Below are 24,704 nucleotides of genomic sequence, written 5' to 3'. Positions count from 1 at the left end.
TTTGGGTTAACTGGCATAAATCCTACATTTCATACCTCGATCACCTGAAAATATACTTCTTTGAAATGAAAAGAGTCTTCGCAGCTTAAGCTTTTTGGTTTTAATTAGATATTCTCGTCTTTCTTTTCTCGTTATTATAGCTACCTTAATTGTCTAATTTTAGAGAGAACTAATATTGGCCAGGAGGAATTCGATTTTGGTGATAAAAATTTTGTATAGGAAGAAAATATCATGCCAATTTCGCAAAAATTAATTCCAATAAGGCATTCAGTTTCATGTGTATAATATGTTGAAATGTTAATTTTAGGTGTTGAAATAAAAAGTAAAAAAAGGTTCAATATGGCAAAAATTGTCAAAGTTCTTGGTACAATGGGCATGGGTGGTCCACTCAACGAATTTCAGGTATCTCTTTTTATTATTCTCTGTTATCTTCTTGATTTTAAGTATTTCTGTGGAATTTTCATTCTCTACTCGGAACGATATCTAAATGTTTCTCGATTTTTATTTCTAGAGTCACAAAATTTTGAAGCAATGGTCAGAACTTGGTCAAAAGGAGATCGACACAGCCATTATGTAAGAGCTTTGATTGGATAGCTAGATTGAGTATAAGAGTGAGGTCTTTAATCGCTATGATAAAATGCTGAGCTTGCAAATTTGATTGCAGTTGTTATACAAAACAGAGTAAAAGAATTGCGCGCATCAATTCAGGTGATTATTCTATTTGACAATGGAATGTCTTCCTTCACACAGTGCGGACCATCAATTTACATCGCTTTTGACGTTGAAAATATCAAATAAGAATTAAAACGAGTTTTTTTCATTTTTAATCGAACAAGAAAAAGAGAAATAGACTGTTTTAACAGGATCATTGTGATTGATTATTGTTTTCAATGGTGGAAGCCCTTGCTGTTTAACCTGGTTTAACTGGTGAATTTAAAATCTTGACATTGAAATACCTGCCATACACTACGTGTATCCTCGTACTTTGAGTATGCAAGAAAGTTGAATGGGTTTCAGAATACGAAATTAAGATACATGACGTATTTGAATTGTGATTTGTTTCTTTTCAGGTACCAAAATGGCAAAACAGAGGAAATTATTGGCAAATTGTCTTTGTGTAGAAATCCTAAAAAGGTTTTTTATACGTATTTTGTGGGTGTTCTGTTATTAGCCTTTTTTCTAAAATGTCGAGAGAGGAAGTTCATTTCCAGGTGTAAGAAGATAACGGGTCTTGGTTTTCCCGGCACCAATTATTTTAATGACCCCTAGAGCTCCTGAGCTAGTTTTCTTTTGACTTTATTGACTTTTTGAATCTAATTTTGCTTTTAGATTAAAATAGCGTGTAAAGCCAACCCAAAGAAAGGTATTAATTATGCTAACTTAAAGATGCAATATTATCTCTTACTCAGCACATCCCTAGATTTTATAATATCATTTTAAAAAGTCAAAAATCAATAGAGCAAAGGGATCAGGGATCATGAAATTTAGTTCTATTATTTTAAGGCTTTAAATGTGAAGATATCATCAAGCAGCTGGATGATTCGTTGGGTGCATTACGCGTTCCAACTTGCGATATTTTCTACTTGCACTGGCCTGATCATGAAACTCCTATTGAAGATACACTCAAAGGTGTCAACCAACTCTACCAAGGTAATCGTTATTACAAAACGCATTTGATTTCAAATGGAAAGAAAAGCGATTGTTTTTACGATATCTATCAATCTCCATCGTCTATTGGCCATTATGAAATTGTACATTTTTGTAATGATCTCATTTATTCTAGATGGAAAATTCAAAGAATTCGGACTTTCAAATTATAGCAGTTGGCAGGTGGTAAGCGCTAATTTCACTCACTGTAACGAAATGAAATATAACTATTTGGCTAGACTGAAACCATTATTTCAAAAGAGATAACCAGATACAGGCATTTTGTTTTTGATCTAAGAAGCATCTAATTTGAGAGGGAAATTCCCTTATGCCATAACTTGAAATCATCGCAACTTAAAGTTATTGCCCAAATAGTGTCAGATGTTTGCATGAAAATGAGACAAATTCACTTGTATTCACCCTGTATTCATGATATTAATGACGTAATAAAAAAAAGCCGGTTGTTTGCGACTAGTTTTGTTTTTAAACAGTGGTAAAACACCCGGGCTATTTTGCGTGCTTCCGTACAAAAAATTACGCCATGAATATAAAGAATGTATTGATGAGGATATTTTGATGTCAACAGATTTTTGTTGTCACTTCTTCAAATCAATGAAATGAAATTTGGAACGTTACAGAAAAGCAACCTGCCGATAGTTTTCCAAAAAGTGTACGAGCAAGCTTTTTTCTCAGAAATACCCTGAAAATGAACCTATCTAAAAGTTGCATATTCTATTACTTTGTCAAATCCAGGCTGATATTTATCACATCTGCAAAGAAAACAATTACCCATTGCCGACAGTTTACCAAGGGATGTACAATGCTTTGACCAGGTTTGACTCCTATTATAAAGTCCTATTTGCTCATTCTTCTCGTATAAGCTTCTTGAATGAAGGTAGATGTACACTGTTTTACTCGCTTTAGTCAAAACAGGTTGTCCGCTCCTTTGAATCTCTGCTTTTTCCATCCCGCATTAATTCCCATTCATTAGTGATCTTGGTTAAAGCTAATTTAGTAAACACCCCTTCAAATGAATGTCCCTCCTAAAATCCAAAGAAATCACGTCCGGGGTTCATTTCATGACAACATAGATTGTCAAATCTCTTCGTTCTTGACTTCATGAAACTTAAGATTTTCTTAGATTACTATTATGTGTTATCATCAACATGATGGAAAAATGATCGCAAAACTTAGCTCGTACCCAAAAATTTAAAAAATATCAAAAAATGAAGGTCTTCAAATCTCTCTAACACCTATTTTTATGGGAAGCTATGGTAGTTTGTAGTAAAAGGCAAAAACTAATAGAGCTTAAACTCGCTTTAAAAAGTTTTTATCACATTTTTTAGGTTTTAGTAAAATCACAGGCCAAATAGGAGAAAAATCATCAAGTTTTGCATTTTCTTCTCATTGACTTCTCTTTCAACCCTTACTTTCAACCATTTTCGAAATCTACATAAAATTTCTGACAATTTGATATATAACATGCATATGTTCCCGAAAAATCAAAATAGGCTAAATCTGAGCCTGCTGCTACGGTACTGAAAAAACTGCTTTGGAATGATGTCCTTATTACAGGTTTTTTTCAGGTATATGAATTCAAAAAACTAATCAAAAGGCCTCTTTTGCAAGCTGAGTCAACTTTCTATAGGATTTGGACTGGTTAAATCTATGATTTGAGGCTTTCAAATCCATTTTTTCACTGACTAGTACTAGGTCAGAGTTTTTGTCACGCTGTGACGGAAAATTTTCAATAGCCTTTAAAAATCTTTGAGAGTGGAATCAGGTTTTCATTTTCTCCATGAAACATCAACCCATTAGTGTTAATCAGAAACCTAAAAAAGAAATTCAAAAATCAACCCACAAGATTTTCTGTAGGCCTTTTTAGTTTTTGTCACACTGTGATGGAAAATTTTGGGCCTATGTCAAAATTCCCCTATCTTTTCGTCAATTGTATTTGAATTGAGATTTCTTTGCTTGAAAATTCTTCAAATAGGTAGACTTCATCAGAATGTGCAAAAAATTGAGTCAAAAATCCAGAATTACAATGAACTAGAGGTCCTGCAAGGTGGATTTTCTCATTTTTGATCAAAATGTTACGGAGACTATTTTTGGAAAAAGCCGGCCTTTTTTTAAGATTTAGTGCATGTTTTAACTTTCAAAGTTAATTTTTCTCATTCTTGTATTTATTTATGACAACTTGACATTAAAATATTAATGTTTCTTACAAATTCAGAAAAATAATTTCCTATTTAACATTTGTGATTTTTGGTGTTACATCACTTTTTGGGCCAAAATTGTGTCATTTTTAGGCCGAAATCCAAAAACAACAACAAAAGTAACCTGAAAATAACCCTATCATGTTATATATCAGTGGAAGTGGAATTATGAGTAGATTTTGAATATCAAAGTTTCATGTCCTAAAGAACAACTTAACTCAGATTATTATGCTTTAACAGGGGTCTACTGGTAAGCGAGAGATCGTATTTTGAACTTTCTTGTTGGTTGTAGTATTCTTTTACCGAAATCCATTCCCAGAAATGTTTTCGTTTTCCTCTCAAATCACAATAAAGTTATGATCTTTTTAATGAGCAATATTTTTGAATGTTTTGATGTCGATTTCACCAAAATAATAGGAAGTGCAAAAACAAAACGTAGAGAAAAACAAATGGAGAGAGAAAGTTTGTTGATATTTTTCAAGTTGACGATAAACCAGTTATCACACTTTTACTCGTACAATATTGGATATATTTTTCTCGCTCAGAGTTTTTTATATTATTATAATATGACGAAAATTCTGAACTCGAAAAATATATCCCATACTTCACGTGATAACTATTCTTGATATGCGTAAGTCATTTTGCTAGCGGAAACACCTACGATGGCCCCGAGGTTTCTCCACTTCTAGAAAAAGACAATTCAAGAAGAGAAGTAAAAAATGAAGAAGGGAAGTAAAAATTTTAAGAAGAGAAGTAATTTTTTTGTATTACTTCACTGAAAATTTTACTTTTCTTCTTGATTTTTTTACTTCTCTTTCAAGCTTTGAAAAATGAAGAAGAGAAGTAAAAAATGACAAAAATACCACGTGGTTTTGATTACAACCCCTGGCGTAGAAAGTTTATTGTTATTACAGGGAGACCCCTTACCAGACTCCAGAGGATGTTTGTAATGGCAATTATGTTGATTAGTGTGATTAAACGTTTAAAGCTATCCCTTAAGCAAAAGTTATAAAGCTTTTCATAAGTTATAAAAACACTTTGGGAGAGTACTTATATTTATATAATCTTTGTTGTAGGATCACGTGTTTTAGACGTTGTCTTGTGCTTTAAACAATTTAAAAAGGGTTAAAACCATTTTGGCAGCTCGCCAATGTAGAAATTTAATCACAATTTCGATACTTAAAGACATTTTACTTCCCTTTTTAAAATTTTTATTTCCCTTCTTGAAACTTTCAGAACTTTTTTTAGAAGTGGAGAAACCTCGGGGCCATCGTAAACACCCTTAAAAAACTGGGATTTGACCTCTCTCTGTTACTAAAAATAGAAACACAGAAGTCAAAAACCGGCTTTTTTAGGTGCTTCCGTTAAAAAATATGATGTCATCTTGACTTACGCATATCAAGAATTACAAATCTATATATTAATAGCGGTGCTGTGTGTGTCTGTGTGTCACCACTTTCGTTTTCACTTTGTTTGTGTTTTAGGATGATGACTTTTAGTCATTTTCTCTTGCTCCACAAATTTGTTCTATTGGATTCGCGCCATTTGCAAAAGATTTCGCAAACAATGTTTTGTTCTCGATAAGTTTGTTTTGATTGACAGATCGGATTGAGCCTGGTTTAGACTTTATTCAGCCTTTGTTTTGAAATTTAAGGCTCATCTACATTTAGTAATTTTAATTTCTGCACAGCTTCGCCCGATCCTGTTTTTCTCTTTCCTTTTGTTTGAAATGTTTTCGAATGTATTTAACGATCGTATTTATTAATGACGTATTCGAATTCTTTTCAAAACAAAACAAGTTTCTTTTATAGAAAAATACATTTCTAATGTAAATCAAAACATAAATTTAAAAAGTACTGTTAAAAACTGTGTACGTCATTTTACATGTTTAAATTCGAAAAGTTATGACAAGGGTTTAAAAAAAGTAATTTAGAATTGACTTTGATATTTTTTTAAATCTGATAAAAACAAAGTTGCACTATCCTTTGTAGCTTTCCCGCTTTTTCCTAAAGAATTGTCATTTCTACATTTCACTCGTCTTTACCATGACATTTTCTCAAATGGTCGAAAACTGGACAGCGTATTTAATGCGAGCGAAGTGAGTAAAAGATCTCCGGGGAGGGTTAGAGTCAAACTTTGACGATATCTTTTTATTCATTTGATCAGATTTGATCGTTTTTTTAAGCCAGCTTCAACATCCAAAGGACTTTTAGTGCGTTCAGCTTCAGCTTAACCGGCGTGCGACGCCGGGTACCGGCTAGTTTTTATTTATTCTGTATTTATTCAACTTTCTGTTCCAGAGATATTGAACAAGAACTCATTCCAGCTCTCCGCCGTTTTGGTATCCGATTCTATGTCTATAATCCGGTAAGTATCCCCAATGTAATTCATCAGCCGAGAGATTAATGTCATATACACCGATGCGAAGATGCCAACTTTGAGATCCTGCCATAACACTGGTTTTAGTTTTAGATTTCGTTTTTTACGACATATTCGATTTTATACCACAGAAAAATATATAATATGGAAATATGTTATACATTATAAGTTACAGTCGATTCTGATGCCTTTTAGCCAATGAAATGGAGAGAATCTTACTTGTGCATACAGAAAACCCAGGTCCATTAATTAAGTATTCGTAGTATGTCGCCAAATCTTACTACTTTACATTCTTAAAGGTAGAATATTCAGAAATATTATAATGAAGAGTCTATCTCTTTGCAGCTTGCAGGAGGAATGTTGAGCGGGAAATACAATTTCAATGAGGAAGATACGGATCAACCCAAAGGAAGATTTTTCGCTACTGGCAAAGCTGATTTGTCAAACCAATGGGTGAAAGCGTAAGTAGAGACTCTTCAGTTGACTCTTTCACTTCGGTATAAAGTATAAACATAGGAGGAATAGTGTCCTTATCTTCTGTTGAACATGTTAAAAAATTCGTTAGGTTCCTAAACATACTCAAATCAGGGGGGGTATCGAGTCAGTGTACTGGCCCATAGCTGGTGGGGTGGTGTATTTTTTAGATTAAATTGAGTTAGTACAGTGTACTAAAAGGGTGGTCCTCTGAGAAAAATATAATGAAAAAGTTAGTACAGTGTACTAAAAGGGTGGTCCTCTGAGAAAAATACAATGAAAAAGTTAGTACAGTGTACTAAAAAGGGTGGTGTTCTAAATTGATACACACTGAGAAGTTAGTACATTGTACTAATTTCAGTGGTAAAAACACACAAATCCAGTGAATTCCCATGTATATTTGGCCTAATTTGTCAGGTCCAAGCTGGTCGGAGACCTTCAAGTCAAGGCTGGTTATACAAATTGGTACGCTGATTTTCTCTCAATGTTTCCTGTTTACTTGATTGGATTTGTTTCAGAGTCGCAGCATGCGCAAGTGGAGCCCGGCCTAATTCCAATCTTGTTTATGCTTTCTTTAAGGCTCTATCTACATTATGGCAACAACAAGAATTTGAATGTGTAAACGTTCGAATCGAAGCTTTCAAGTTTTATAAAAACAAATCCGCTCTATTGTTTTATGTTTTTTAGTAACCTTGTTGGATTGATGTTAATTGAAAAAAAATCTGTATATAAGTGAAATCACCGGGGAGAGGGGGTGAAAACGACCGTACGTTTGACCAAAAATCAGGTCTCTAAAATCGGTCCCTTACAGTGCAGGAAAGATTTGGCTGAAGATCGACCCTTATAGTGTAATTTTTCGAAATTTTTTGCCCTTTTCAGGGCAAAATTTTTTGAAATTTCTCAAATTTTACCTCAAAATTTGGTATTTTATAAAATTTTACACCCTTACAGTGCACTTTTTCCCACTTGCTCACAAATCAACCCTTACAGTGCACTTTCCAAAGTCCAAAAAACCTACACTTAAGGGCCGCACGTCCGGTAGGTCACTTACCTGGAGTACCCCCCCCCTTATATCTTTTCTACTGCCTACAATATCAAATCAAAGAGGGTAACTTATTTGTGGCACACCCGGTAGTAATGTATAAAATTGCATTTTTGTGAATATATGGATTCTTACTCAGGGGGGGGGGGCACGCAGTTACTACAAGACATGATGTGTAGTAAGTGCTTTTTCAACAGTTTTTTTCAGGACCACCACCCTTTGCAGTTACTACACCTTGGTAGTAACTGTTTTCAGAAAAGATTTCCAGGTACCACCCCTGTTTTTGAGTGATATCATCAAAAACATGCTCGAAATTACCCTAAATTGCGATTATTTTTCAACCTAAAGCCATTTTTGTGCTAGATTTTCTTTTGATTTACTTGGTTAACAGCTTTTGAGAACATTTTAATGAAATTAGGGAAAGCATAATTTCAAAGTTGGGTCTGAGGAAAATTTCAGATTTTTTTTCGTCCATTTATAACAAAAATATTTTTTTTAACAAATAATTTTTTCACAAAAAAAATCATTTTTTGTAAAAATTTTGAAAGTTCTTTAAAAAGAATTAAAATATAAGCACTTACTACACCAAAAGTGCTGGTTTTAATGTTTGGCACCACCCCCAAACAGCAGTTACTACACTATGTAGTAACTGTTTTCATAACTTCTGAATACAGTACCACCACGGTAGTAAGTGTCATACTGTCTTGAGTAACTGCGTACCCCCCCCCCCCGCCTTACTCGGGGATTATTACAGTTAAAAATGCTCTAAAAATGGTATTTTGTTGCCAAATTGCCTAGCCTAGCATATTATTTTTTTGGCCAATTTAATCATGAATATATTATAAGGTATATTCTTAAAAATAACTTTTAATCGCAGATAAAAATTAGTAAAATATTTTGAAATTAATTTTCTTGGTTGGAAGCATTCCTCTGTCTTCTAGAATGTAACCCATTATTAACTCATTAGGATGTTCTTAGCTATAGACTTATTTAAATTTTGGCTTATCTGAGAATTGTCATTGAATAACTAAAAACAAAAAATAAAAGTGTTTGATGATGCTACTGCTATGCACTACGGTCTTAGCTACAATCCTTCAAGAAATATTTGAGACAAAGGGGAGTTCCCGGTGTAATTTTGAACACCACAATTGATTTTTAAGCGCCTTAAACTACAGTTGGAAAGTAGAGTTTTATCTCTGAGTTTTAACATGAGACTTAAGACTTAGGAGCTTAGGATCTCAGGATTTAAAAGCTCAAATTTGCTCGAATGAGGCTTGGAATATAGCCTAGAAGCCACCAAACCCCTCTAAAATCAAAATATTCAATGGAAGAAAGTGGAAGTGCTAAAATAGCAATTCTCGCCCGAACTTTAAATTCTGAAAAACGTTAAAATACACTAAAATCTCAATATATTTCGAGGGAGATTGTAGCTAGCTGTCTTATGCGATAAAATATTCGTTTTGCGATAATTTATTCGATAATCTCTTTCGATGCGATAAATTATGCGGTGAATTATTCGATAACTTTTTCGTCGCGACAAATCATTGGAAAAAAATTTGATGCGATAAAATATTCGATAAAAAGTTCAATGCGATAAAATATTCGATAAATTATTCGATGCGATAAACCATTCGATAAATCATTCGATCGACGCTACGCGATATTAAGGCCTCAATCAAACAAGCAAGCCGTGTGTGTAGGATGGAAATTGTGACCGTGGGGGAAATGTGAATGATTGACGATGTTGGTCTCCTTATGTAGCCCTGATCATAAGCTTTCAGAAAAAAATCGAATGATTTGTCGCACAATCGAAATTTTTATTGAATAATTTATCCCATCAATTTTTTTCCAATGATTTGTCGCGACGAAAAAGTTATCGAATAAATTATCGCATAATCGAATATTTAGTCGCATAATTTATCGCATTGAAAGAGATTATCGAATAAATTATCGCATAAAGCGGTACGGCGTTCCATAGAGGACAGCTTTAAAAATATTTTTGAAATCAACAAGGTATATCGAAATATATGGCAATTTTACATTTAAAACTTTATGAATATGAAAATATTCTTATAAAGCAACGGAAAAAAATTGACAAGGAGTGCGCACTATAAGAGTCACCAACAAATATATTTTGTCTGACAATAGATTTCTTTTGGGAGCGTCAATCAGTAAAATCAAGATTTTACATAGGGAATCTTGTTCTGAAAGTTAACTGATGCACTTTATAGCGAAAGCTTTCTTTCAAAAACACATTACTCTTTCGGCTATTGTCCGTATGGTTATACACGGGTTGATAACACAAACTCGAAATGATGTTATGTATTGGATTGTTTTACAAAGTTGTGCTATTCTTCCACGAGATAATGCGCAAATTCCCTTCACCATTTTGTGACCACCTCTCTTTTTGTTGTTTCTGATGATCTTGACGTAAACTCGGTGTTCATTTTACCATAGAAATGATCCAGGACTCTTCCGTTATGATACCGTGATTTTTCTTCACCAGGTCTTTGCAGGTCTTTGACTGAAAAGCCTCCTTTATCATCAGTCAAGTAACGAATTGTTTCATTGGATGAAGTTATTGTAACAAATATAATAATTATCGCTAAAAAGGACATAATTTACCTAAAATTTTTATTCCCCATAAAAGACAAGGCTCCTTGCTCGCTTAACCTCGTTTGAAAGAGATTTTCATATTACCACTTATAAACCTCTTTAACAAGTTCTTTGATCCCATAAATAAGGGTATGACTTAATTGGAACCAGGTTTCAAAATCACATGCTCTTGTTCATAGTCATCTACTATTTATACTTCCGACTGTCTTTTAAAATTTCAACCTAATATCGCGTTTTGCCAAAAATGAAAGTAGATCATAAATTCGGCTTATTCGGGCAAAGCTTTCTTTTCAATGTTTTTCCTTGATATTCTTTAAATTTTCAACCCCTGATTTTTTGTGTCACAAAAACTTTTCGATGCGAATCAACATCAGCTCCGTTAATTTTACAAAACACATTTTTCTTCAATCATTTTCTTTTATTTCGCTTCACGAAACAAAACTTACAAGCCCAAACCTTGGATTAAAAATCTTACCTACTATATAGCTTTTTTATGGGAAGAATTTTGATGAAAAATTATTCTTGAAAAATATCAGCTTTTTTATCACCGTTAAATTGTTCTGATTCTGCTTGGGAATGCGAAAAAGTCACCTTTTCAGCTGCTATAAAGTAACAAGTGCAATAGTCTCTTTTGCATTTTACCTTTTTTGGACCTACCCCGGTGGGGTGGAGGTCCTATAAATTCACCTCTGTCCGTTCGTCCGTCCGTTCGTTACCAACTTTTCTCGAGATTGGCTCATTAGTTTTTTCTGATTTTTTGCACAAAGATGCATAACTATAAACCCTCGAATGTGACGGAGCCCGATTTTCGAAAAAAAAATTTTTTGGGCAAATTTGGGCCAAAAAACGGCTAAAAAACGGGCTTTTTGGACTTCGTGAAAAATTGGATCATAAATTTTTTCTGATTTTTTGCATGAAAGTAGGGTACCATCATAGGTAAAAGATGGCTCAAGCAGATTTTTGCAAAAAAATTTTGTTTGCTCAAAAAACGCATGTTTATCTATAAGAATCACTATTAATAAGCATACATCAATGTTCTTAGTCAAATTACTGAATTTTTTATGAGATAGATATATTTTTTGCTCGTGAGAGCTTTCTTTTAAAGAATATGTGTGTTTAGACATAAAATTTTGGTTGCTTGGCGTGTTTTTATAGAAAAACTGTTCAAATTCGATATTTTTTTATAAGCACATTATCAATTACTTAGGTATTAGCTCTTTTCGAGATTGGCTCTTTTATTCTTTATGATTTTTTGCACAAAGATGCATAACTACAAACCCTCGAATGTGACAGAGCCCGATTTTCGAAAAAAAAAATTTGGATAAGTTTTTTGAATTTGTGAAATATTGAATCATTGTTTTTTTCTGATTTTTTGCATGAAAGTAGGTCAAAGATGGCTCAAAAGCAGATTTTTGTAAAAAAATAATTTTTCAGCTCAAAAAACGCATGTTTATCTATAAGAATCACTATTAATAAGCAAACATCAATGTTCTTAGTCAAGTTACTGAATTTTTTTATGAGATAGATAGAAATTTTGGTTTCTAAATGTTTTTTTATAAGAAACAAACGACTGATTTTAATAGATCGTCACTATTTGTGTTCTGAATGATTGTTTAATGGCCACGCTCACGTAAATATCAATTATATATGTGTTAAATGCATAACCAGGTAGGTCCATAAAAGTATCACTTGTATTTTCAGAAAATCGCTATACGTAGAGTTAGTTGTGCGGGAAGCCTTGAGAAATCTCAAATCATATTTCAAAAAGTATCACGAGTAGTAATTCAAAAAATGATCATGGCTCTTCAAGTTGAAAAGCTGTAATTTTCAGCTGTAATATTTTCTGCAAAGTAAAAAGACAAAACGCCGCCCCATAGTTTATCGTTTATCCATTGTATTTGATTCGGTTATCTCAATTAATCAATAATATTTGCAAAAAGTTGAAGGTTGTTCAAATTCCCATGCTCGATATCTTTCTTGTCTTCCTTTTGTAATTAGAATATTTTTCTGTGAACACGGTAGTTTAACAATCTTCAGCATTCAAGTTGCCCCTTCTTCCCAAGCGGTCACTTTTTTGTAGCGTGGCTAAAGACATATTAGAGATTCCACCTTTTCGGCGCCGCTTTTTTTAAATAGCGGTTTGTTTTGCCAAAACAAGGAATAAAACTGTTGGAAAGTACTTATCTTGAAATACCAGCCAAGAATAGAAAAATAGTAGGTTGTTATGCAAAAGCGAAACAGGAAATTATGCACCACAAAGAAAGACTGTATTCGTGGATAAAATAGTTAAATTTTTAAACTTTAGGGGGGGGGGTAGGTACTGGGTAATACGATCGGAAAATTAAAAAAAAAGTCAAAATTAAGTTATGAATTATTTTTGATAATTGTTACAAATTGTTCCAAGTCAAATATGTTTGAACACACATGTAAGACAAAAAAACTACTGGCACTCGCTACGCATTCAATCAGCTTAGCTGAATACCATATGATGGGTTAAACATTTCTATCGAGTTGTGAGGGTCTGTAGGACACATGTAGGACACACCCATAGTCTTCGTTTTTTGTAATGTGCATTAAGATTTTCGAAACTGGAAAGTGAAAAATATTCTCCTTTGGCCAAACATGTTTGCCGGGGACCATGATATTTCTCCCCGAGAAACTTGCCCAAGACAACCGACATTGAGATTCAAACATTTCCAATAGAAGAGAGTGAGGGAAGCTAATTGCTTTCGAAAATATTTGCTTCGATCAAACCCCCTAGAGATATATTCCTCATGAAATATTGCTAAGGTAAGACTAAAACAAGCTTAGACTTAAATAAGGCGTTTAAATTTAATCAATGTCAATGAACCTTAATCTCGAATTTATTCTAAGACTTTGAAAATGTGATCGTGTAGAAAATATATTAAAAATCCCAACTTACACCCAACAAGACTTAACATGCTTATCATTCAACGAGGTTTAGTCTTACCCTGTTGATATCATGTGTAGAATAAGTTGGACGATATTTTCTTAATTTTATCTTAATTTTGTTTTCTATACCTGTTAATATTTCCATGAACAATATTTTTGACATGTATTTCTACTATATTTGTCTTGCAGTTTTGCTCGAACATAAAGTTTCTCAACTATAAAAAGATTTGCAGAGATTTTTTTCAAAAAAGTCCATATAAATCCAATTTTCTTTCGAATGAGCCAACAAATTCACCCATGAGGATTGTTTTATCTGGTTCTAAGGAATGACCCCTTACTTGTTAATTACAATGAAACCGATTTCGGAAATGAAAATATAAGATGTTCGTAATGGTAACAGATTTTTAAGCAGAATTGACTTTCTCAAAAACCTTGGAAATATCACCAGACCAGAGAGAATTTTTCTGCACAGTTTTCAGTAACCGATAAGAGAGTAGGTTTATGTTTAATTATCATCAACATAAAAAATATAAGCAATCTGATTGGCTAAAAACGCGTACATGCTGTATTTCATCTTGTACCGTACAAATACGAGACCGCGTTCAAAAAAGGGGTCTGGTAAGCGAGAAATCGTATTTTGAACGTTCTTTGTTGTATCTTTTTCCGAAATCTATTCCCAGAAACGTTTTCGGCTCGGAAAATATGACGCACGAAAATATATATAATATATATAATGTATCCCATATTGTACTCTGTACCGTGAGATAACTATTACTTATTTTATACTGATGGTACTATAAGAGGGTCAATCGAAAAGGGTCGATGAACATTTCTAATGATGTTGATAAATCTTTTTGCCTTTTGAAAATCTTCTAAGCAAAAAGGTGATCACTATTGCCAATTTTATCTTTTGCTTACATTTTCTATTTCTTTTGTTTCAAATTTAACTATAAACTACTTCTACCTTTAAAATAGGTACATGTTTTTTATAAGAATATCCAAAATTTTTGAACCTTCCGATTTTTGAACCTTCCGATGTTCTTAACTTTTTGATTTGTAAGCCTAAAAATGTTCTTAACATGTTCTTATTTTCACCACTTTGTGAGCATTTTTGGCCGTTTTCCTAAGAAATGGGGCGTTTTAGAGTCTGAAAAGCCTTAAAAAAATGTTCTTAACTTGTCCTTAATATTTTGACCAACTTATATAGTTTGTTCTCATAAAAAAACGTGTATATGTTTTCATAGACGATTGGGGGTAAACTTCTTAAAATATGTTACATACTGCATGCGAAGATCAGGTTATATTCCGTTATGGTACTAACAATTTAATCGAATACACAGGAATTTCCCAGGAAGATAATTCAATATAGGACTAGAAGTTTCTCAAAATTCATCATTTTGTCCTAATTTTTATTCAAATGTTGATTCGCGAAATGACTTACGGATTTATCCAAAATTGAAACAGAATCAACCAGTCAAACTGAACGTTTACCAGTTAAACTACCTTATCGGCCCTTTTTACGCCGGTCCTAATTTAACGCCGACCTCCTTTACGTCGGCCCTTATTCCGCCACAGCCTAATAGTGTATTGCCGATAATAATGTATTGTTTTTTTCAATTAAGTAACGCATGATTGTGAAACCTATATAGTTCGTTAGAAAATGATCAATATTGATTTTTCTCTCCACGAACAATCTACTAATAAGATGTTCAGCCTTCGCTATTAAGCAAAAATAGCCATTATTGTAAAAGTGAGAAAATTTTGATACTGTATTGGTCCTTCCTGTCAAGGTTTTAGTATTCTTCATAATATCTAAATCGAGATTCCACACGAGAAGTGCTGGAGACATTCAAGGAAATGGTGGCATTTTATTACCCCCCCCCGCCCCTAAGCTAGCTAGCGTTAAAAGAATCTTAAAGAAATATGTATTGCTTTAAGAATCTTCTGAAAATTTGAAAATGAAGATGAAAAAATGATTTTTTGAGTGATTAAATATCTTGATTTTTGCTTTTCTAAAACTCTAAATATCGCTGATTTCTAAAGTGTTCTTTTGAGGGGGCCCTTTTGATTTTTCACATCTTTTTCAGATCAAAAGTTATAGCCCTAAAAAAATTGTGTGATAAAGAGTTTAAAAGGGTCGAAATAGACCCATTTTTGATCCAAAAGGGTTAATATGAAAAATCGGAATGTTTGAAATCAGTGAGGTTTGGAATTTCAGAAAAGTGTACAATGAAATGTTTTGCTCAAGTAGGAAAATCTTCTTTTCTTCAATCTCTTCATTTCATTTTCAGATTTTCAGAAGTTTCTCCAACACTTACATCAATCCGCTTGAAATTATATTTCCAACGATGTATAACTTTTCTTCTTTTCGTCAGGAAAAAATGTTTGAAATGGTACGAACTGACATTTTGTGGAACAAAATTGCTAGACGAATTTTTCAGAGATAGCAGAAACCATACAAAAGTTCACGTTTTTATTAGAACCCAGTTTATAAGAATATTTGGACTGAAATTTGGGATAAGTGAGAGTATTATAAGAACATGGTAAGTCTGAGAATTTATAAGAGATTAGCCAAGTTTTCTTGAAACCATTTGAATTAACAAGAAGCTTTTGTAACTGCCGTAACTCTTTTACTTCCCGACTTCAAAATAGAAGATCGACTTAAGGGTCAATTCATATAACCCAAGGTAATTCTGTATATTTCGGTGAATTGATTTTCAAGTATACTAATATTACTGTATTGCATGGATCTATCCTACTTGTCTAATTTTGGCGAAATGTTTAAGAGTGGAGTTCCATTAATTATACGATCGACACACGAAACCGTCTTTTCAGCCAAAACAATGTTTGATTGGAATTTCAGCTTCGACTTCAACACACAACACACCGAAACAGACGTTGTATGTAATCTTCTTTTTAAGCGTGAAACAAACATCATGTGTTCGTTGTTTTCTTTCCGGTCTTAACTGTCTTGGTTGGTTAAAAAGTGCACGCTTTGTTGACAGGTGTGGAAAACCATTTAGTCTTTCTTCCAATTTGCTGCTTCTCACGTATTCTGGTTGGTTGGATAATTTGATTCTGCTTTGTGATTGGTTTAACATTTCAAAGGTCTTATTCCTGTGTTCATAATTTGAATCATTTCTGTATTTCTTTGATTTGATTATTCGACTATTGGCCAGTGATAGATGAATGATCACCAAAGTTACTACTACTGTAACCTTCATAATTTTCAATTTATTTGGTATGAAAACAAACTTCGCTAATGATGTGTTCCAAATTTAAGCAAAGCAACTTGTATGTTGGAAAATGGAACTCTGTTACGAAAGGGTTTGGAATATCGTGACAGCTTTTATGGGAATTCCCACATGTAGGAAATTCAGGAAAGGGAACAAAATATAATGGAATTTGGATTTTAATAAATTCTCAGGCTTGAAACTACTTTAATATATTGATCTTAACATCCGTTCAAATTCAAGAATGATATTTAAACTTCTAACTCAATTGCAACACAGCCTATTTAACTTCGATAGTATTATCATCGTTCAATCGCGATCATTTTACGATTCTTCTTTTGAAAAAGTGATGATTCAAGTGCTCTTATCATCTTCAGATATCGAGATCGTTACTGGCGTGATCAATATAAAGGCGGCATTCAAGTCATCCAAAAAGTCCTCTCAGAGACTTACAACAACGATGTTTCATTGCTTCAAGCAGCGATGCGCTGGATGGTTCATCATTCACAGCTCAAATATAACGACGGTGTCATTTTGGGTTTTTCCAAAGAAGAGCATTTGATACCAAATGTGGACGCACTGGATGATGGGCCGTTACACGAGGACGTGGTCAAAGTGTTTGATGAAGCATGGCAGAACATCAAATCTGGTTGTCCATCTTATTACCGTTGATTGCCAAAATGACGAATGTTCTTTGGTTCGTTTTAAATAATTGACCAATCCTTAGTCTATTAGATGGTTAACCTTCATCTCGTTTAACCCTTTAAGTGCCACGGTCATTTTTTTCTAAGTTTTTTATAGAAAATCACTAGTTCAAACTTTAAAGGCTTATATCTCCGGATCTAGAAGGAGCTAGAAGCTGGTTCATAGCTCGTTGGATAGCTTAGAGTCTCCTCTTTCGTTCAAGCGCCTTGGGCGCCGCCCGATTTTGAAAGGGCGGGGTGGCTGGCGGCTAGGGGGGGGTAGGTAAGGGAAATTAAAGCAGTATAGAAAGGTGCCCAATTGTAAAACTTCAAGCTAATTCGCTGGAAGACAAAATCGAGTAATGCAGGGCAAAATTTGAAGGTTCTTGGATCACTCGTTGACCAAAAAACGGTCAAAATCTTAAAAAAGTGAATTTTTGTCAAATTTTTGCATTTTTTTGACTTTTTGGCTTAAAATCTCGCTGGAAAGACTCATTTTTGATTTTTTTTTGCTTGAGATGAAACTCAATCCAATTCCTACGAGTTAGACCAAAATTGACGATTTCTAACTCAAACTGGGCATTACAGCCCTCCTACATAGCCCATGTCTGATATATACGACATTGGCACTGAAAGGGTTAAACACGTGAACAATTCTTGTTCTTTATTTGAGTCTCCCTTCCTTTACATAAATAGAGGTGATTTCTTTTCTTCGATTTGGGAAAAGGAAAGGAGGATGCACTTTCAAAGCTGGTGAAATGTTTCGAATGATTTGTTGGGTTTTACTCGAGTTTCTGCTTTTTTCCCTACTTATGGATTTTTGGAATTTTTTTATTGCACTACATTTATGATTACTTATTGGTTGACAAAACTCCGTGTTTGTAACCCTTTTTAACTACTTCCCTATCAATTTAATAAAGTAATGATTTTCATCCTAGATTAAGATTTTTAGATACATTTTGGTAAATTTGATATTTTTTGTAGATAATTCTTTTTGATTTTTTTGTTGAAATTGGTCAGAATTTAAAAGACAAAGCATTTACAGTTTTTAGAGAGTTTCTTCAAAGATGGTAGTATTTGAAATCTTACTTCACATGATATATCTATGATCAAAATCTTGACCGAATTTTTTTTCACAGAAATTAACATTAAAAAGGAAAATAAAAAGAAAAAAGAAACTGAAAAAAAGTTAAAGAAAACAGAAAAATCCAGTCAATAGAAATGTCGTTCGATTTCAATGGAAGGGTTGCACTTATCACAGGTAAGAATCAATCGATCAAAATTCCGTGATGTACTTACCAAATCCTCCTTGTAAAAAATTGACGAAAAAAGACAAAACTAGTTGCTGCACCTTTGATGATAGCCAGCTAGCTACTAACACATCTATACAAGTTTCGATATGCTCTTGTTTATTCGATTCATCTTCAGGTGCGAGCTCAGGTATCGGTAAAGGGGCAGCAATCTACTTGGCAAAGAATGGTGCAAAATTAGCAATCACTGGAAGAAACGAAGAAAATTTGAAGCTTGTGGCGACTCAATGTGAAGATGTTTGCCCAAATAAAGAAAAGGTATTGCTCTGACCATTTCAATAATTAAAAAATATATATACTTTTGACTCTTTGGGCGCAATATATACATTTGCCTTATGAAATGCCATTCCAAAGCCTTCCCAGGTCCATGCAATTTTTGCGCTCATAGAGTTTTAATGGTCTCTCCATGATAAATTTTAGAATATTTACTACGTTCCCCCGGGGGGGGGGGAGGCACTCCAGGTAAGTGACCTACCGGACGTGCGGCCCTTAAGGGTAGGCTTTTTGGAGTTTGGAAAGTTTGCACTGTAAGGGTTGATTTGTGAGCAAGTGGGAAAAAGTGCACTGTAAGGGGGTAAAATTCGGGAAAATACCAAATTTTGAGATAAAATTTGAGAAATTTAAAAAATTTTCGCCCTGAAAAGGGCAAAAAGTTTCGAAAAATCGCATTATAAGGGTCGATTTTCAGCCAAATTTTTCCTGCACTGTAAGGGTCAGATTTTAGAGACCTGATTTCTGGCTGAACGTACGGTCGTTTTCAAAATCAAGTGCCCCCCCCCCGGGTACGTCCCACACTGGTTGTAAAAACAACCTATTACCACATTAATCTTTTTTACCATTCGAGGACCTCGGTGAATTTTAGTGCTGAATTTTCATCACATCTCTCATATCTCTCCAGGTATTGACGATCGTTGGTGATTTAAGCAAAGAAGAAGATACAGCAAGAACAATAGAAGAGACTATCAAACACTTTAACCAATTGGATATCTTGGTAATGTTTTCTACACTTGACGTTATTTTGTGGAAGTGAACAACGATGAAGGTAGATTTTCAAAGAGGTGCAGTTATTGTCTTTCTGCAAATGTGTGAGGGGAGAGTCGAGTTATTTTTGTCAAAGCTAGTTGCAAACTGTCAAACTTTCATTTTCAGGTAAACAGCGCGGGTATTGTTGTGAATGGGACAGCAGAGTCAACAAGCCTTCAGGATTACGACATGCAAATGAACATTAACTTGAGGTATTTGTAATTTCAACCGCATATAGCAAACGTCACGATTTAATGTAAGCCTGTAAGTACATGTATAAAAATTAGAGACCCGTAATATCACCATCTCTTCTCTTTTCAGGTCGGTTTTTCACATTACGAAACTAGCAATACCACACTTGATCAAAACTAAAGGTATACTACATAACCATTTCACCTTTTCCGATCTCGTTGGAATGTCGGGCTTACCATTCTTTGTTCCTATTATGGGTTATGATATTATTCGCTGTGATGGTTTCCAAAGATACACCACTAATACAATAATGACCGGTTAGTGAGGGCTGTTGAAATATTGCCCGAGGTCAAGTAACGACCGAGCTTGCGAGGTTGTTGCGTTGACCAAGGGCAATATTTTCAGTACAGCCCGAAAAAACCGGTCATTATTGTATTTGTTAACCGTTTCCTTCAGCTTCGATTGATTTTTAGCGCTTTATCCAGGAAAAATAGCGAAATAAAGAAATCAAAAATTGTTTTATTTTTTGACGTCAGAAACAAAAAATGAGAGAAATGATGTCAACGTATTGTTCATTTTCCTTTGAAAAAGTGACGTCACAATGAATCTTCCTAACGACGGGCAACTCTGGGCAATGTAGGCCCGTCGTCATACGAAAAGAACCAATTGCATTGCGCAAAAAGTCGTGTAGCCCGCTTTGAAAAAGTAACCGGTTAACAATTTTCCATTTCGAATGTTTGATTGGGCTGTTCTAATTAATATCCATACAGGGGGGTTGACGAACTTTTTCAAGCCAAAAATAATTCTTCAAATGTGTGGATACTCCCTGGATAATTGCAAGATTTTCAAAAAACGCCCTCGGAAAAGTACTTCTTCATACCTTAAAGTGAGGTAGGATGACTAAGTCATTCTTAACTTTCTTATCACTAATAACTTTTTACGCCCTGAGAAAATTAGAAAAGCTTTCTTTCTTGACACTCTGGAAATTCTTCTTCAGGTTACCCCCTAGTAAAATACGCCCACTCCCTGTATGGATATAAAATTGAATGGCCCATTAGTTGTCATAGGACATAATCTATATAACAAAATTTACTTCAATTTCTCGAATCATCAACGATCGCATCGCGAACAATTTTCCAATTCAATTTCATTTTGTAGGAAACATTGTAAATGTATCAAGCGTAACTGGCCTTCGTTCGGTAATTAATACGTTTTTCATCGGCAATCAATCACCTGCATATTTTACAATTCTTGTTTAGAATATTGAATAAAGTAAAATTCACAAATCTTAACTGGTGTAACAAGGTCCTAATTTAAGGGAGCTGAAGAGAGTGCCAAACACATTAGACGTTCTTTTCTAACATTGGATTCCAACTATTAAAGAAAACAATTTGACCTTCGCTAGATTTTGGACTATGTTTGTAGGTTAGGCTTAGGGGTAGCTCTAATTAAAAGAGATCCTAGATAGGGCCATCTTGATTTAATAATTTTTTATCTTGACTACTATTCTCAACTTCAGTTGAGCTAGAATCTGTCAGTCTGTCACCTCAAAACTTTAGGGCAGGCTGGAGACTTCAAAAATGGTCGGATTCGGGCGTGGTCACGAGTTTGAGCCTCAAAACGAGGCTAAAAACTTTGGTGCTGGCTGGTGACTTCAAAAATGGTCCGATTCTGCCGACATTTTGCACACTTTTCCTTGGGTGAATATCGAATATCTGGGGTTGTTTTCTTCATTTTAAGGGCGTGGTCACAAAGTTCAGCTCAAAACGAAGCAAAAAAATTTCTTATATCAAAAATTTTTCTGTTGATGTTTACACTTGGACCTGCGGGTAATTTAAAAGATACTGAATTTGAGCCAGTGCGGTTAGCACGTTCGAAAGTATTTTACTGAACTTTTTAAACATCTTGCCTATCCTTATTAATGAATTTTTAATGTTAGTTTCCAGGGGTTTCGACGTATTGCATGTCGAAAGCAGCCTTAGACCAATACACAAGGACAACAGCATTGGAGCTTGCATCTCAGCAAGTCAGATGTAACGCAGTCAATCCTGGTGTCATAAGAACAGAGATTCATAAACGAGGCGGTATGTCTGAAGAAGATTATGCAAAGGTTTGATGATGAGGATTTGTTCTCACTTGTTCTCAAAATTTCGTTTCATTTCATCGAATTTGCTACCTTTACTTTAACCCTATTTTTATCATGGGGGGGGGGGTGCTTTCCACCCGGCTGGCACTCTTTTGCTAATAGCTCACTGAAATTTTTTTTAACACTCTGAAAGTTTCTGACTTTTAATATAACCCTGAAAGCAGCAATTATACCAAATTTTACAATTATACACCGACCAGATCAGGTTTTATGTTTTTTGTGCAGGCATATCATAAAATCCAGCTAAAACCCTGTAAAATCCCAAAATCTTAAATTTAACATAACTTTTGATCTAGCCATCCAACTGACTTCAAATTTTGACAGGTTTTAGGTATCAATAATAAATTCAAAAACTGATGACGTCATCAAAAATGATGTCATTGTTTTTTGAAAAAATTTACTTATTTTCTGCATGGATTTTAAACGTCAATTTTATTAGTTTGTTAAAAACCGGCAAATATGTTAAAGATATTCATTTTTGCTTTTAGAAATTCAAAACAGAATTAAAAAATCTCCATTCGTTTATTAACTTTAATTGCTATTTTATTGAATAGTACTTTTTCATTGGTCAGCGATAATTGTGAAACTTTGTGATGACGTCATCACCTTTATGATGACGTCATCAACCCAATTTTTTCTCTTTATAAGAACATGAGAACATTTCTGCCAAGTTTCAAGTCCATATCTTTTCTAGATCAAAAGTTATGCAAGGCTGGTGGAAAACACCCCCCTTGAGAATACAAAACCCGAAAAAGCCTGATAATAATAGGGTTAACATATTGAAACAGACTTTCCTTGTGAGACTCAGATTGTCTTAGGTTTCGGCTAATTTTTTTTTTTTTTTTTAACTTTCAGGTGAAATGCCAAGCCACACATGCATTGGGAAGACACGGTGAAGTTGAGGAAGTAGCATCAGTCATTGCGTTCCTGGCTTCGGATAGTGCTTCCTTCATCACTGGTGCTACCATCCCTGTGGATGGTGGAAGACATGCTATGTGTCCAAGATAGAAAGCCAGTCAACACTCTTCTCGAGATTCATGCAATTATCGATGGCCTCGTTTTCGATCGACATAATTACTTCGCTTGATATTTGATCATTTAAATATTTATTCCCAATAGACCTTTATCAATTGTCAAACACAAGCGAAAACGGTCACTAACGCAGTGATTATATCAATCATGTTGGAGTATCGGCAACAGTACTTTGAAAGCGAGGCTTGCAAATGAAGAAGAGTGTATTGAGACTAGGAATTGTGTGAAGGAAACTGTAGACAGGTCTTTTATCAATGGACTCTTTCCAAAGCTTCTTATTTTGCGACCATGATCTGAAATCTTTTACAACATACTAAGTATAATTCTGTATTTTCCTATATTCCCGGGTAACTTAATGCATGTCCCAAATTATTCAAAATCTACTCTTCGTTTTCGCCCCCAACTCCAGCCCTTAAACCATAACAAATTATACATTTTTGGAAGCGTATTTGGATATAGACGTCATAATTTAAAAAAGTTGAATATCTCAAGAAGTAATTCTCGAAACGTTATGAAATTTGTTTTTTAGAAAAATGAAAATTAGCTGATGTCAGCATTTTATTGCAAAAATTCGAATTTCTGCTGACGTCATCAATTTTGGGAAATACTTTAAACTTTTTTTGAATCATCTCAATGTGCTCTATCACTGGTCCAAATTTCATAAAGTTTTGATTTATATTTCTTGAGATATTCAACTTTTTGTATTTATGACATCATGGAGGTATAAAGAAACAGGAGAAGTATGCTATTGTAACCATGCTCGCCCCACGATTAAAAATATTACGAGGTAAGGCATTTTTAATGAGCTCTTTTGTTGATAGGTAAAATCTTATTGGCTAACTTAAGTGTTGGAAATAAAATGGGACGAGATTCATTGTTTCTGACATGGGTGTAAGAAAATATTTGGATTAAAAAAGGGCCTGTAAACTTTGCAATCCTTCATCAAATGACAAGATTTTTCGATCAACATTTTCTTCAAGGTGAACTCTATTGCTTAATACTTACCTCCAAAATTCTCCAGCGACTTTTTGTCTACAAATTGGGTCTGAAATTGTGTGTGCTTATAAAGAACTTTTCATTGTCTGGCTTGAGAACATATCTTTTCAAAACAAAATTTAATGGATGACAAAATTGAACGCAAACTTATTTCGTGGAGCTAAATTTTATTTTATTCTCGTATATTAGAAGGCTGGAAATCTTCGATGCTGATAGTAAGAATGTTCAGAGCAAACTTGAGTTCTACTAAAAAGTCCTATTTCATCGGGCGAGCCTAGAATTTCTTTTGATTTATTATACATAAAAGAAATCAAAAGACTTAAACGACCAATTACCGACAAATTCATCTCCTGTCTTTCTTTATACCTCTATGATGACATCATCAATTATGACGTCATAAGCAGGTTTTCTTAAAATATCTCTAATTATACTGAGAAAAAATTTAAGTAACACCGAGTCCGATATTCTACATCCAATTACGCTCCCAAAATATATAATTTGTTATGGTTTATGAACTGGAACTGGGGGCGAAAAATTAATGCAATTTTGGGACATGCATTAAGTTACCCGAGTCATTGGACTTTGGATTAGTTGCAAGAGTTTTTCTTGCACGTTCAATTTATTAAATCTTCATCTAGAAAATATTTAGACTCTTTTACAACTTCTTATTTAATTGCAATATTTTTCTAAACTTTAAACATTTTTAATAAATTGTCATGTTATTTGTTAGTTTATACTCGAATTATTTGCGATATTTTATATTTCTCTAGTTGAAAATATGACCGCGTTGACATTCGGGGGA

At 34.0% G+C, this 24,704-nt stretch overlaps 2 protein-coding genes across 2 annotated transcripts; both read left to right on the top strand.

Moving 5' to 3' along the window:
• Positions 1-308: 308 nt before the first annotated feature.
• Positions 309-17,276, top strand: LOC136800636 (aflatoxin B1 aldehyde reductase member 2-like). Its single transcript, XM_067057283.1, has 10 exons — positions 309-402; positions 512-573; positions 1,071-1,134; positions 1,330-1,363; positions 1,504-1,650; positions 1,784-1,833; positions 2,401-2,480; positions 6,164-6,230; positions 6,588-6,703; positions 16,898-17,276. Exons 1-10 carry the CDS (start codon positions 340-342, stop codon positions 17,190-17,192), a joined length of 978 nt encoding a protein of 325 aa, XP_066913384.1. The 5' UTR covers positions 309-339; the 3' UTR covers positions 17,193-17,276.
• Positions 17,277-18,340: 1,064 nt separating this feature from the next.
• LOC136800635 (3-oxoacyl-[acyl-carrier-protein] reductase FabG-like) lies at positions 18,341-22,970 on the top strand. Its single transcript, XM_067057282.1, is given in 8 exon segments — positions 18,341-18,464; positions 18,632-18,771; positions 19,412-19,504; positions 19,663-19,748; positions 19,858-19,910; positions 20,887-20,927; positions 21,668-21,880; positions 22,730-22,970. Coding segments are annotated over 8 exon segments (819 nt in total). The 5' UTR covers positions 18,341-18,424; the 3' UTR covers positions 22,883-22,970.
• The last annotated feature ends 1,734 nt before the right edge of the window (positions 22,971-24,704 follow it).

The sequence above is a fragment of the Clytia hemisphaerica genome, unplaced genomic scaffold (assembly GCF_902728285.1).
Source record: "Clytia hemisphaerica strain Z4C2 unplaced genomic scaffold, Clytia hemisphaerica genome assembly, whole genome shotgun sequence".
NCBI classification, from domain to species: Eukaryota; Metazoa; Cnidaria; class Hydrozoa; order Leptothecata; family Clytiidae; genus Clytia; species Clytia hemisphaerica.
Note: the sequence above shows the minus strand (reverse complement) of the source record. Positions and strands in the feature narration are given on the sequence as shown.